A 13,173-nucleotide genomic window follows, 5' to 3' on the forward strand; every position below is an offset into this window, starting at 1 on the left:
CTCCGCCTTCAAAAAAAAAAAAAAAAAAAAAACATTAAGTGTGAGTGGGGTGTGAAGATGAAACGATGGCAGGATGCTGCTAGCTGTGGATGTGGGTACCAGGCACAGGATGTTCACGATATTGTGATCTTTATAGATGTTCACATTTCCAACATAAAAAGCTATAAAAAAAATCCCTGTACTCACTTGAATAAATATTAATGAAGTACAAGTAATGGATACTCTTCAGCATTACTGCGGGGATTTTTCAACTCAGAATAGAAAGGAAGGGAAAGAAATCAACAGTTACAGTCACTTATGATGAAACAATTTTTTTCATTTATGCCTCTAATAACTTTGAGATATTTTACCCACATTTTATAAATTGGGAAACAGAGGCCAGGGCCAGGTAAGTAAAACAGCCAGAATTTGAACCAAGTCTGTGACTCCCTCAACCTCTTTCCATCAGTGTTTCTTACACCCTCTTGCTCACTGCAACAAGCCCAGGTAAGGAGTCTTGCTCCAGCTTGGAGAGGGGGCGGTACAGCCAAAGGAGGCTCTGACAATTAGCACCAGTCACAACGGACACTACTCTTATTGCCTCTGTCTTGATCCAGAACTATATTTGGAAGGTTTAAGTTATTAAAATTGCAAGGAATGATAAGTCATTCTTACACCATTAACAATGGTTCTCTTTCTTTTTTTTTTTTTTTTTTTTTTTTGAGATGCAGTCTCACTGTGGCACCCAGGCTAGAGTAAACTGGCATGATCTTGGCTCACTGCAATCTCACCTCCCAGGTTTAAGCGATTCTCCTTTCTCAGCCTCCCAAGTAGCTGGGATTATAGGTGCACACCACCACACCTGGGTAACTTTGTATTTTTGGTAGAGATGGGGTTTCACCATGTTAGCCAGGTTGGTCTTGAACTCCTGACCTCAAGTGATCTGCCCGCCTTGGCCTCCCAAAGTGCTGGGATTACAGGTGTGAGCCACTGCACCCAGCCAGCAATAGTTCTGCTATGACCTTTCACAGTTATAATATGCAATGTTTTTATTGACATTCCCGGTCCTTAAAGACCTCAGTGCATCTCCACCTGGGCTCCTTTTTCCTTGTATTCACACAGTCATGACAACAAAGTGGCACAGAAGCTGGGCCAGGTTTCAGCTGCTGATGAGTATGTCATCATCAACAGAGTGCTGCTGGAGGTAGGGACTTCTCTCAGCTCCGTGCCACATCAACAACTGCACGAACTTGTTTTCTGCCAATACTCACACAGATTCCACCTCAAAGATGCTGAGGAAGCTGATACTGCCAGCAACAGAGGCCACCTTGAGTGTGTTCCTTTCCTGACCACGGTGTCACTTTGACAGATGTCAGACTTAGCATCATTCGAGTTGGGCCATTATGGACTTGGAAAGCTACTAGCATTTCTGATTGCAGCTTCTCCCAGCCAAAAAAACACATGGTACCCAGGGATTGTGCCAAATGTGGAGAGATATGGGCAACTTCCCTGCTGTTCACAAGCACTAATGTCCCAGTCCCCAGCAGAGGGAAAGGCTGTGGTCCAAACACATCATTCCTGTAGGGCCCATTTGGTGCTAAATAAAAACTCTCACCATAGTTATAAATGTGAATCGTAATATCCGTTTATATTGTTGAATTTTTACCCATCTGTACTCTCTGTTGTCTTCATCAAAACTAACTGGCTCCAAAGACACTTTATCAAATGCATTATTCCAGTCAGGATCCGGGTGATTACGTCCTAGAGAAAGAGCTTGACATCTAGTCCAGAAAGTTAATTACTAACATAATTATCAAAACCTTTTGTTTTTCAGGGTTAAGACAAGCAACTCGGTGGGCTGAGTGCCCTTTTGTTTTGTTTGTTCTTCAGTTGATACATAATTAGCTCTTAAGGACAACGCATTTTTTGACTTTTTAAAGTCAAACACAAATATCTAAGTATTCTATCTGTAGACTATTTCTTCAATCTCCTAAATTCACCCAGAAGATTTAGAATGAAACAAAGCCATAAACCAAGTCAACCCGTCACCCAAAATTCTCTGTCCCCAAGGCTGTCTTCTAAAATGACTTTTTCTAGAGCAGACACAACAAATCTAATGCTACTTTTTCCCTATAAAATGTCTGAGACTTCTAACATGTTACTGCATATTTCCTCTTCTGCTTTTAACATTATTTTGTCTCAAAGCCATCTTGCATTCAGCTTTGACAGGGCTGCTGACAAGCATAGAAAGAAACTGACTGGTCGCAGTGGCTCATGCCTATAATCCCAACTCTTTGGGAGGCCGAGGCAGGTAGATCACCTGAGGTCAGGAGTTTGAGACCAACCTGACCAACATGGTGAAACCCCATCTCTACTAAATACAAAATATTAGCCAGGAGTGGTGGCACACACCTGTAATCCCAGCTACTTGGGAGGCTAATGCAAGAGAATCACTTGAACCCAGGAGGCGGAGGTTACAGTGAGCCGAGATTGTGCCAATGCACCCCAGCCTGGGCAACAAGAGTGAACTCCATCTCAAAAAAAAAAAAAAGAAAGAAAGAAAGAAAGAAATAATTAAGCTGCAGGTCCTCAGACCTGAAGTTGCTCCAACCAAGCAGCCAGGAGGGAAAGCATATTGTTTACTTATCTGAAGGCAGAATTGAAAGATTAGAAATATATGTAAAATTCTAATGCAATAAAAGGGAACATGACAGACTGGAAGTCACAGCATTTCAAGGAAATGAGTCCCCAGGAAGAGTCAAAAGTGTTAAGCACTGTGAGAGGGAACTTTCAGGAGGCTGATAGCGTTGTGTCATAGCCTAAATGATGACTAGCCTCAAAACACATCTAACATGGACATCTAGACTACGGAGCCATGTGAGTGACACAGGAAACATCCAGCACCTAAACCCGATCCTTGCCAGTTTTAGAATTTCCCTTTTCCACTGCAACTTGTCTGGAATTTCATAGAAAGAGAATCTGAAGGCTGGATGCAGTGACTCACACCTGTAATCCCAGCACTTTGGGAGGGCAAGACAGGCAGATCATCTGAGGTCGGGAGTTTGAGGCCAGCCTGGCCAACATGGCAAAACCCCATCTCTACTAAAAATACAAAAATTAGTCGGGCATGGTGGTGCAAGCCTGTAATCCCAGCAACTGGGAGGCTGAGGTAAGGGAATTGCTTAACCCAGGAAGCAGAGGTTGCAGTGTGCTGAGACCATGCCATTGCACTCCAGCCTGGGCAACAAGACCAAAACTCTGTCTCAAAAAAAAAAAAAAGAGAGAGAGAGAGAGAGAATCTGAATATGCCAATTTGGGGTCTTACTCGCTAACTACAATTTTTTTTTTTTTTTTTGAGATGGAGTCTCACTCTGTCACCCAGGCTGGAGTACAGTGGCAGGATCCTGGCTCACTGCAAGCTCCGCCTCCTGGGTTCATGCCATTCTCCTGCCTAAGCCTCCCGAGTAGCTGGGACTACAGGCGCCTACTACCACCCCAGCTAATTTTTTCTATTTTTTAGTAGAGCCAGGTTTCACCATGTTAGCCAGGATGGTCTCGATCTCCTGACCTCATGATCCGCCCTCCTCAGCCTCCCAAAGTGCTAGGATTACAGGCGTGAGCCACCGTGTCCGGCCGCTAACTACAATTTAAAGAATGAACAGTCATGCTTCCAGTCTGGCTTGAATCAGCTCCCATCAACTTTACCCACCACCAACTTCTTGTACTTTTGATGGGAACTAATTAAGCTCATGTGGTGTTTTTTTCCCCCACATTGTTTTCTGCGGTTTTGGAACAGAGCACACCAAATTAGCCCCACCTGTTTGAACGAGAAGGTGGTTATTTATCCCACCGATGGGCAGACTTTCTCTCCTACCTAGAAGCTGCCTTCCAAGGTTCCCAAACACCATGGGATGACGATAGTAACCCCAACTCCTAACCAGCTAGAATCCTGAGAAGAGCAGTTTAGTGTTGTGTCAGTGGTCCATCTTTCGCCAGTTCACAGCAATCATTTCCTCAAGCACAGTAAAATGTCTAAGGAGGCCACAGAGTCCTACCAGACCATCATTAGAGGCAAGAGTTACAACATTCTGGCCAGGCAAGAGTTACAACATTCTGGCCAGGCGTGGTGGCTCACGCCTGTAATCCCCAGCACTTTGCGAGGCCAAGGTGGGTAGATCACCTGAGGTCAGGAGTTCGAGACCAGCCTGACCAACATGGAGAATCCCCATCTCTACTAAAAAACAAAAAAAAAAATTAGCCGGGCATGGTGGTGGATGCCTGTAAGCCCTGCTACTCGGGAGGCTGAGGCAGGAGAATCACTTGAACCCGGGAGGCAGAGAGAGGTGGTGGTGAGCCCAGATCACGTCATTGCACTCCAGCCTAGGCAACAGAAGCGAAACCTCATCTCAAAAAAAAAAAAAAAAGAAGAAGAAGAATTGAAACATTCAAGAATTCAGGGCATTATGCAATATTTAAGTTGTCCTGTGGTAATCTTGCCAAAATGAAAGTATTTTTTCATTAACTATGCTCCAACAGGAGAGCCTAACGAATTTTAAGAGTGTGGGAGTCTTTTGACACATAAAGTTACTTTCCAAAGGAGGAAATAACCCCAGCGTTCACACATGTCAAGGAGCAAAGTTAAAGGAAACAAGCCATTGACAGTGCTGCCGCCCACCTGGGCTAAGGCGTCAGGCTCCCGAGGTGATGGCTTTCAGCCCCTGGATGACACTTCTCAGCCTCAGTCAACTTTAACTCCCATCCCTGCAACTACTAAATTGGTGAACATAAAAGAAAGAGAATCAATTAATATTTGGCAGTCATGATATATTGTTACTCCTGATCCAAGGAATCTTTACGTGGTTAAGAAAGTAAATAACAGTACATAAGAACATCCTAGTCTCACAGTGGAAACAGATTATGTTCACTTACAGAATATACAGCAGGGGTACCCAACCCCTTGCTGGGTCTCTTATAAGAGAGGAATCACAGAACCCTTGTATATAACATAAAAATAATTATTAACAAAGAATTCTCTGTTCTTAATTAGTTCTAAATTAGTTACTTAATTATTATTTGTGTGTGTGCTTACCCTAAGTAGACAAATAGGAGGTAGAAGGAGGATAAATAAGGATTCAATTGAATCAGCAGTTTTCAATTTTTTTTTTTTCTTTTTTTTTCCGAAACGGACTTTCACTCTTGTTGCCCAGGTCGGAGTGCAATGGCGCGATCTTGGCTCACCACAACCTCTGCCTCTCAGCAGGTTCAAGTGATTCTCCTGCCTCAGCCTGCTGAGTAGCTGGGATTAGAGGCATGTGCCACCACGCCTGGCTAATTTTATATTTTTTAGTAGAGATTCTCCATGTTGGTCAGGCTGGTCTCCAACTCCCGACCTCAGGTGATCCACCAGCCTCAGCCTCTGGAAGTGCTGGGATCACAGGCGTGAGCCACCATGCCCAGCTTAGTTTTCAAACATTTTTTTAAAGGTTGAGGAACTCTGTTAGTTAAAACATATCCATGCAGCCCCCACTATCTGAGATGGCTCAAAAGGAACAGGTCTGGATGAGGAGATACAGAGGGTTGAACATTTTCTTCTGCTTCAACCCCATTTCTTGAGGAGGTCCTGAGGTTGGCATAATGAAACAAAACTATTTGAAAGGCACGGAACTAAAGTGAATCCAATAGTAAGATATTTACACTGAGAAATGCAGAAGCTTTTATGATATTTTATAGCAAATATACAATTCTGAACTACTAGTATACATAAAAATTAAATATATAGCACCTACACTATTTAGTTACTGTTTATCACATACAAGGCCAAATGTGCCACTGACTATACACATAAAGGTTTTCACAAACAGCCAAATTTATTTCAATGCACCTGAGTGAGAGGAGAACATAGCCATGAAAGATGGTGATGACAAGGAATTTCAAGGACAGGGAATATGAGCTACAATACAATGTTAAGTAATAAAAGAAGAAGTTTTTTTTAATATATAGATACAGCATTGTTTCACTGATTTTATATATATTAAAAATATGATTTTATCTATATATAGTGTCTTTAGGCCGGGCATGGTGGCTCACGCCTGTAATCCCAGCACTTTGGGAGGGGGTTGGGAGTTCGAGACCAGCCTGACCAACGAGTAGAAACCCTGTGTCTACTAAAAACACAAAATTAGCCGGCCGTGGTGGTGCATGCCTGTAATCCCAGCTACTTGGGGGGCTGAGGCAGGAGAATCGCTTGAACCCGGGAGGCGGAAGTTGCAGTGAGCTGAGATCGCACCATTGCACTCCAGCCTGGGGGACAAAAGCGAAACTCCATCTCAAAAAAAAAAAGAAAAAAAGTGTCTTTAGCAGTGGACTAGTTTTGCTGATTTTTAAATGCCCACAAAAACATTGGAAGGATACCTACTAAAACATCAATGTGATTATTGCTAGGTGAGAGACTACAGGCAATTCATTGTTCCTTTAAATTTTATGTTGCTTTCCAAAAGAAAAGAAAAAAGGAATGAAAAGGGGGAAATAATTAGCCTAGACATCCTTTGGGCTTAGAGTCAATAAAAAATGTAGTATACACTGGTGAATAGTAAAAACATACTTTTTCCTTAAGTTAAAAAAATAAAAATAAAAATAAAAATCTATTCTTTTAATGAATGCAAAGGTTCGATCCTATTGCTCCAGCCAACACTCACTCAGTTTGATATCCGCAGCAGAACTGGGTCTGTCCTTTAGGGATCTGAACTTTTTACCCCATACTAGTGCAGTAGCCTACAGATTGATACCCCAGGAACAGCTAGCACTGGGAGAAGGACCAAGGAGAAGCCCAAATTGGAGCAGCTCTGCTCACAAAAATATATTCTCAGGATTCCCACTCACCACATCCAGGTCCTGGGAAACCCGCCGTTTCCGCAGCTCCTCCATCCTCTCGCACACGTCGGAGAAACAGGTGTTGTAATAATCTGCATACTGCTGCGCCAGGTCATCGATGTTTCCCAGCGAACCGTCCTGAAGGGGTAGAAAAACAAAGGCGGTCAGGTCAGTGCACCCGGGAAAAGCTCACAGCCATCAGACCTCCCTCTATGTAGAGTTTATAGTAATAAAGGCCGGTATTTAAGCGGGAAACATCAAGTGCCAGGTTGTTTCACGTACAGGATCTCCTACTCCTCAGGGCAGCCCTCTGACAGGGGCCTGTTTTTTCCTCACTTGTATTGATGGGTAAACAGGAGCTCAAAGAAGTTGAGCGACTGCCCACAAATCCCGGGACTAAGAAGCACAGAGGCCAGCTTTCCAACCTGGGACGGTCTGGTGCCAACATCAGGGTCTTCGACACCCATCTCTCTGCCTGCCTAGCAGGGCTAAGAGAGGAAACACCAGGGAAGCACCTTCAGCAAAGGCACTGTGTGAGGAAGAGGCTCCTAATGCCCAGTGTGGCCCCTGGCCTGCATCACCACCTCCTGGGAAGCTCATAAAAGAGACAATGTCAGGACCCCTCTCAGGGATTCCGATGGGAGCCTGAGAATTCAGGAACTGGCAGAGAATAGAATCTGAGACAGATCTCACTGCACCTCTCAGGAGACCCTCAGAAAAGTGGAAAATCTTTTTATTCATTAGTCATTAGTATTCATCAATATTCATTATTATGGTCATTAATATTCATATTATTCATTAGACTTTTTATTCACTAGGCATTCCAAGTCCAGGTGCAAGAGTACACGTTACAAATTCACCTGCATAAATAAGTAAACATGTCACTTGTTTCTTCCCCAAGGCAAGTGCCACGTAATTGCTCTAGAGCTCATTCTGAGCTTCCCCCCAGCTCCACTGAGCCTTGTACTGGTTAAGTGGCCTTAGGTATGTCTCTTAACCTCCGAGGAACACTGAATAATCATAGCATCTACTTCAGTGAGGACTACTGGAGTAACATGTGTGAGGCGCTTAGACCTTAGCTGGCTCATGTAGTCCACCTGGCATGTAGTAAGTGCTAAAAATCTCTCACAGTGTAATACTCACTGCAAGATTTTGTTCCACACTATAGTCTTCCTTTAGAGCAATGGATTCCTAAATACACACCTGAATACACACAGGGAGGATGACAGAAATGCCTTGTACATTTGTAAGTTATGCCATTTCTTCTACCCATTCACTCATTCAGAAAGACCTCTCCTCCAGCTCTTTTTTTTTTTTTTTTAACCTCCCAACATTCTGCTCTTTGATTTAAATAAATGACTTTACCAAGACAACCAAGGAAAATACGACTTTTAGATCACCTAAAGCCACACACACATTTTCCATTTTACAGACTGCTAGCCAGCCCTTCAGTTATTTAATGTTGGTGCACTGCCCATAGCAACACACGCCTAACACTGCAAAGCAGGCTTAGATGCAAGCAGGGCTTGCGAGTTGGATTTCTCCCAAAGCCTTTCTGCTAAAGACCTACACCCTGGTCAGGAGGCCTGGGGCAGATCAAGGATCATCTCTACCCTACTTCTGCATTCACTGATTTTACAGAACCACGGGAGAGGAGAAACCGAAACAGGAGAAAATGACACTTTCGAAAGCTCCTTGCTTCCCCACCAATAACGTGTTCTGCGTTTGAGCTGATGGCCTCAAAGTTCCTAGCACAGCGTGGAGACAAGAAGGACTCTTCCAAGGCCAGGAAGATCTTTGAATGTGTCTGGACAAAAGTCACTCCTTCACTACAATCAGTCTTGTCTGTCTGAGCCCACAGTCTGGACTGACACAGCAGGCAAGGTGGGAGACCCCCCCCTCTTCAAAATGTCATCTACTGTCAAGTGTTCAGTAGAAAAACAGCAAAGGTCAAGACGGAATCTGCTGCTGCCCCTCTAAGGACACACACCGTGGCGCTCAGCTTCCTGGCCTCTGCTGTACTGCCTCCAGGAAAGGAAACTGCCTGAAAACAGAACCTGGGCCGGGCGCGGTGGCTCACGCCTGTAATCCCAGCACTTTGGGAGGCCAAGCCGGCGGGTAGATCACCTGAGGTCAGGAGTTCGAGACCAGCCTGGCCAACATGGTGAAATCCCATCTCTACTAAAAGTACAAAAATTAGCTGGGCATGGTGGCACACACCTGTAATCCCAGCTACTCGGGAGGCTGAAGCACAAGAATTGCCTGAGATCAGGAGGCGGTGGTTGCAGTGGGCTGAGATCCCACCACTGTACTTCAGCCTGGGTGACAGAGTGAGACTCCATCTCAAACACAAAACAAAAACCCAGAATCTGTCTTGGAAGAAGAGGGAGCCAGAACAGAATATCTTAAGGTGAGGTTCCTGAAATACAGCATGATAAACTGATATTAGGATCCTGAGGATCTTCCGACTCATCACAACTCAACCACACATGCCCCAGGATCACAACTCGACCATTTCCATCTACGGCCTCCCGATGGCCCAACTTTGCCCAACCTGCCACCCAAATGACCTTGCTAAAGATCAGATGGAATCTTCCCCACTGAGATCCTTTCATGCACCATCACCCATCCTACAATATAAACCCCAAATGTACCAGTCTTTCAGTAACCTTCACCTGCGGTCCCCACGCCCTCCATGCAGTAGTGGCCTGAGAGCACCCAGAGAGCAACAAGCAGTTCCTCCTGGAGGCTCGAAGCAGGCCTTCTCCCACGCATCCCCCGTAACCCCATCAACACACACCCCGAAGAGGACTGAGGGAACTCCTGGAGGAAACTTTAAGAGAGAAGGAGGGCAGAAGAGCAGCTCCCATGGGGGCGTGGGTTCTGACCACCAGCTCCTGACAGCTGTGACTAGGAGAGCAAAGCGCCAGCCCCTGGGAGGGAAGGGCTCGATGCCACAGCTGCCTCAGCTATTCGAGCACCTGGGGCCAGGCGCCTGGCTCACGCCTGTAATGCCAGCACTCTGGAAGACCAAGGCAGGCAGAGACCAAAGAAGCAGCAAGTTCTGCAGCGGACACCAGCTGGGTGTTTTCCAGTTCAAATCTGACACTACCAAACTGGAGACAGCCTCATAACCCACAGGCTGAAGGCTCAGTCCTAGAAGACTGCTCTTCACTTCTGATGCCAGAAGCAAGCTCCAGGTTGTTTTCCCTGCTACAAATTGGGGTTCCCACGACCCCCTTTTGGGGCTCAATTAATTTGCTAGAGTGGCTCGGAAAACTTGGGCAAACACTATACTTACATTTACTGACTTATTTTAAAAGAATTCACAAAGGATACCAATGAAGTATGAAGAGATGAAGAGATGCATAGGGCAGAGTACTGGGGAAGGGAGTTGGAGCTTCCCTGCCCCCGCCAGACCCTCCACCCTACACAAACCTCTACGTGTTCAGCTATCCAGAAGCTCCCAGAACCCAGTCTGTTGGGGTTTTTATGGAAGCTTCATTACGTAGGCATGATTGATTAAATCAAAGGCCACTGACTAGCAGCTCAACCTTCAGCCCCTTTCCCCTCCCCAGAGGTTGGGGCTAAAAGTCCCAACCCTCTAATCCAACCTGGGTCTTTGCTGTGACCAACCTCCATTCTGAAGCTACCTAGAGTGGCCAGCCATCAGTCAACTCATTAACATACAAAAAAATACACCTATCACTCTGGAGATTCCAAGGGTTTTAGGAGTTTGCCAGAAAACAAGATTAAGACCAAAAATATATTTCACAATATCATAAAATCAACAACAAGCCAACTCTTCACTTCAGTTCTGTTTTCCCTACGAGTGAAATTCTCTATCCCATTCCCAATCACTCAAAACTCCCCCAATAATCTGGGGACCTGAAAAATATATTTGTTGCTCCTGAGGAAAAGAGCAGCTGTTCAACTCAACTCAGGCCAAAGAAAGCCAGCATTTCACAACCTACGATATGCCGTAATAGCCACTCCTCACTCCAGATAATAATTAGAACAGGGTGGCACAGCTGCTTTTACATCTTCCCAAATTACTTTCCAGATGTGCAGTAAGTACCCATAGTTACCACTTCCATCAGTCTTGATGATTTAAACGCCAAGAAAGGCAACAGAATAGAAGAATGCATATGTGTGTTTTTAAGAGTGGGTTTTGTCTGCCATCCCACAAAAAGAATCCTTTACATTCCAATCAATGAAACCAACCAACCACCCGATGATTTTCTTTACCCACTCAAAATTCAGGCTTTACAACATGAAATAATAAGGATAATCATCATTTCTATGTTATATGGGGGGGGGGATGAAACTCTGGGAGTGATGGATATGTTTATGACGTTGATGGTAGTGGCATATACTTATTCCCAAACTCATCGAGTTGTATACATTCAATATGCACAGCTTTTTACTTATCAATCATACCTCAATAAAGCAGTCTTTAAAAAACTATGCTTTTTCAGGACTGTCTGACAATGTTTGCATTATTTTTATTCAGCTTGTTCCTTGAGATAGTTACAGACCTACTCCATAAAAATATTTAATTTTACTAAAAATACTTGCAACATGAGTCTGCAGGAAATTTAAATAATGCAGCTGAGGTTTCCATAGGACCACATGCTGCATCTTTATGGAAACACAAAATCTATGTCTGAGTCAGCATCCCACCATACTAATGTCAAGCACTGATGTTGCAAAATAAACTTGTAACTATAATAAGACTTTAAATCATCTCTACACTTATTATAACATATATCGTGATTAAAACACTGAAATGGATTCTTTAATAAGACTTTAAATCATCTCTACATTTATTATAATAAATATCATGATTAAAACACTGAAACGGATTCTTTTTTAAACCTTTTAAGGTGTTCAGAAGTTTCTGGTCTGGAGTTCATTGCTTGCCTCATCTGTTTCACTTCTTTCTTATTTTCTCTCTCTGGTTCTCTGGCATTAAGCTTAAGCAATATTAGTTCAAGTTTAGGTACATGGGAAAACTTTATTTCCTCAAAATAATTTTTTGAGAAAATTGTGAAATTTTGAGTCACATGATATTTTTATGAGAATTTTCCCACCCCTTTCTTTCAAAACAAGAAAAGAGATACATGCAGATTCAAGTTCTCTTTCCTTTTGTTATTACAGAACCTGGTCACAGCATCTGTCCGTATATATGACAATCCATTTCACTTGCGGCAGATTTAAATTAAATCTATGGAGTCATCACCCATGTCAGCTCAACGGACAACAAACTTCTATAACCTTCCCCCAAAGCCACAGAGCACCTTTGTCCCAAACACCCGTCTTTCATACAACCAACATAAAAAGACAGAGATAAGGGGCATTGTACCGAGCAGGGTGGACTGCTGTTGCAATTAAGGAGAAAAGACACAGAGCACTGTTCCCTCAACAATTGGTTTCACAGTATTTCTGAGATTTATCCCAATTCACTTCTGTCTCTGGAAAATGGAAAACCTAAAACTACTATGAAAACAAAAGGCATTTGTATCATTACTTTTGTTATTTCTGCTCTTCTTTCCCCAGATGTCACTTCCAGTTTAGAATAAGTTGACAGACTTGGGAGGGGAAAAAAATAAAAAGAAAAAAAAAACCATTTGAAAACATCAGGAGATACAATGTGATCTGTTGCATGCAGATTGTATGCAAACGAATGTGTGATCCTCCTATTTTATGTATCTGTAAAGTTTTCCCCAAGGGAAAACTCTTGTGTGTTGCTCTAACTCCCCAAAGTTGACAGAAAGACACTGTTGCTGTTGACTCATTTATTGTTTCTTTACCTTTTCTGTCCTTAATAATAAGTACATATATATTTTACATAATATAAATTGTTATGTTTACATTGCTCCTTGTTTGAAGAGGGATGGATGAAGATATATACATCCCCTCCAAGCTAAATCCACCAAAAAAAGAAATCACTATGGTACAATGAAACCTAACTGATTTTTTGAATGACTTCTCAAGGTGTTTCCACTCTTAATTAGCTTGTTTAAAGATTTTAAGGCGATAAACACTTTTAGCAACCTTTCAGGTGAAATTGCTACAACCATAAAAATGCCTTTCATTCTGGTTTTCTTGTTCAGCCTCATTGAATCTGTGTAATGTTACTGTTCTCACCAGCTCTGTCATCACTTTCTGCCACACCGTCGTCGTTCTGGAGAAATTCATTGACTGTAATAACTGATCTCAAATACTTTTCTCTGAGGTATCATTCCCAGTGTTTCTACAGACGGGTTGAGCTGGAAGTATAGTTTGTCTCAGGAAAAAGTTTTAACATGTAACAACATATGC

The 13,173-nt window shown here is 43.3% G+C and overlaps 1 protein-coding gene across 1 annotated transcript in view; it reads right to left on the reverse strand.

The window, feature by feature from the left end:
* The window catches only part of SASH1 (SAM and SH3 domain containing 1), a 233,926-nt gene that overhangs the window by 160,370 nt on the left and 60,383 nt on the right, over positions 1–13,173 (reverse strand). The window contains exon 2 of the mRNA XM_011964815.1: positions 6,859–6,987. Within this exon, the coding sequence (XP_011820205.1) occupies positions 6,859–6,987 (129 nt within the window). The remainder of the gene's footprint in view (positions 1–6,858; positions 6,988–13,173) is intronic.

The sequence above is a fragment of the Mandrillus leucophaeus genome, unplaced genomic scaffold, assembly GCF_000951045.1.
Source record: "Mandrillus leucophaeus isolate KB7577 unplaced genomic scaffold, Mleu.le_1.0 Scaffold708, whole genome shotgun sequence".
Classification (NCBI taxonomy): Eukaryota; Metazoa; Chordata; class Mammalia; order Primates; family Cercopithecidae; genus Mandrillus; species Mandrillus leucophaeus.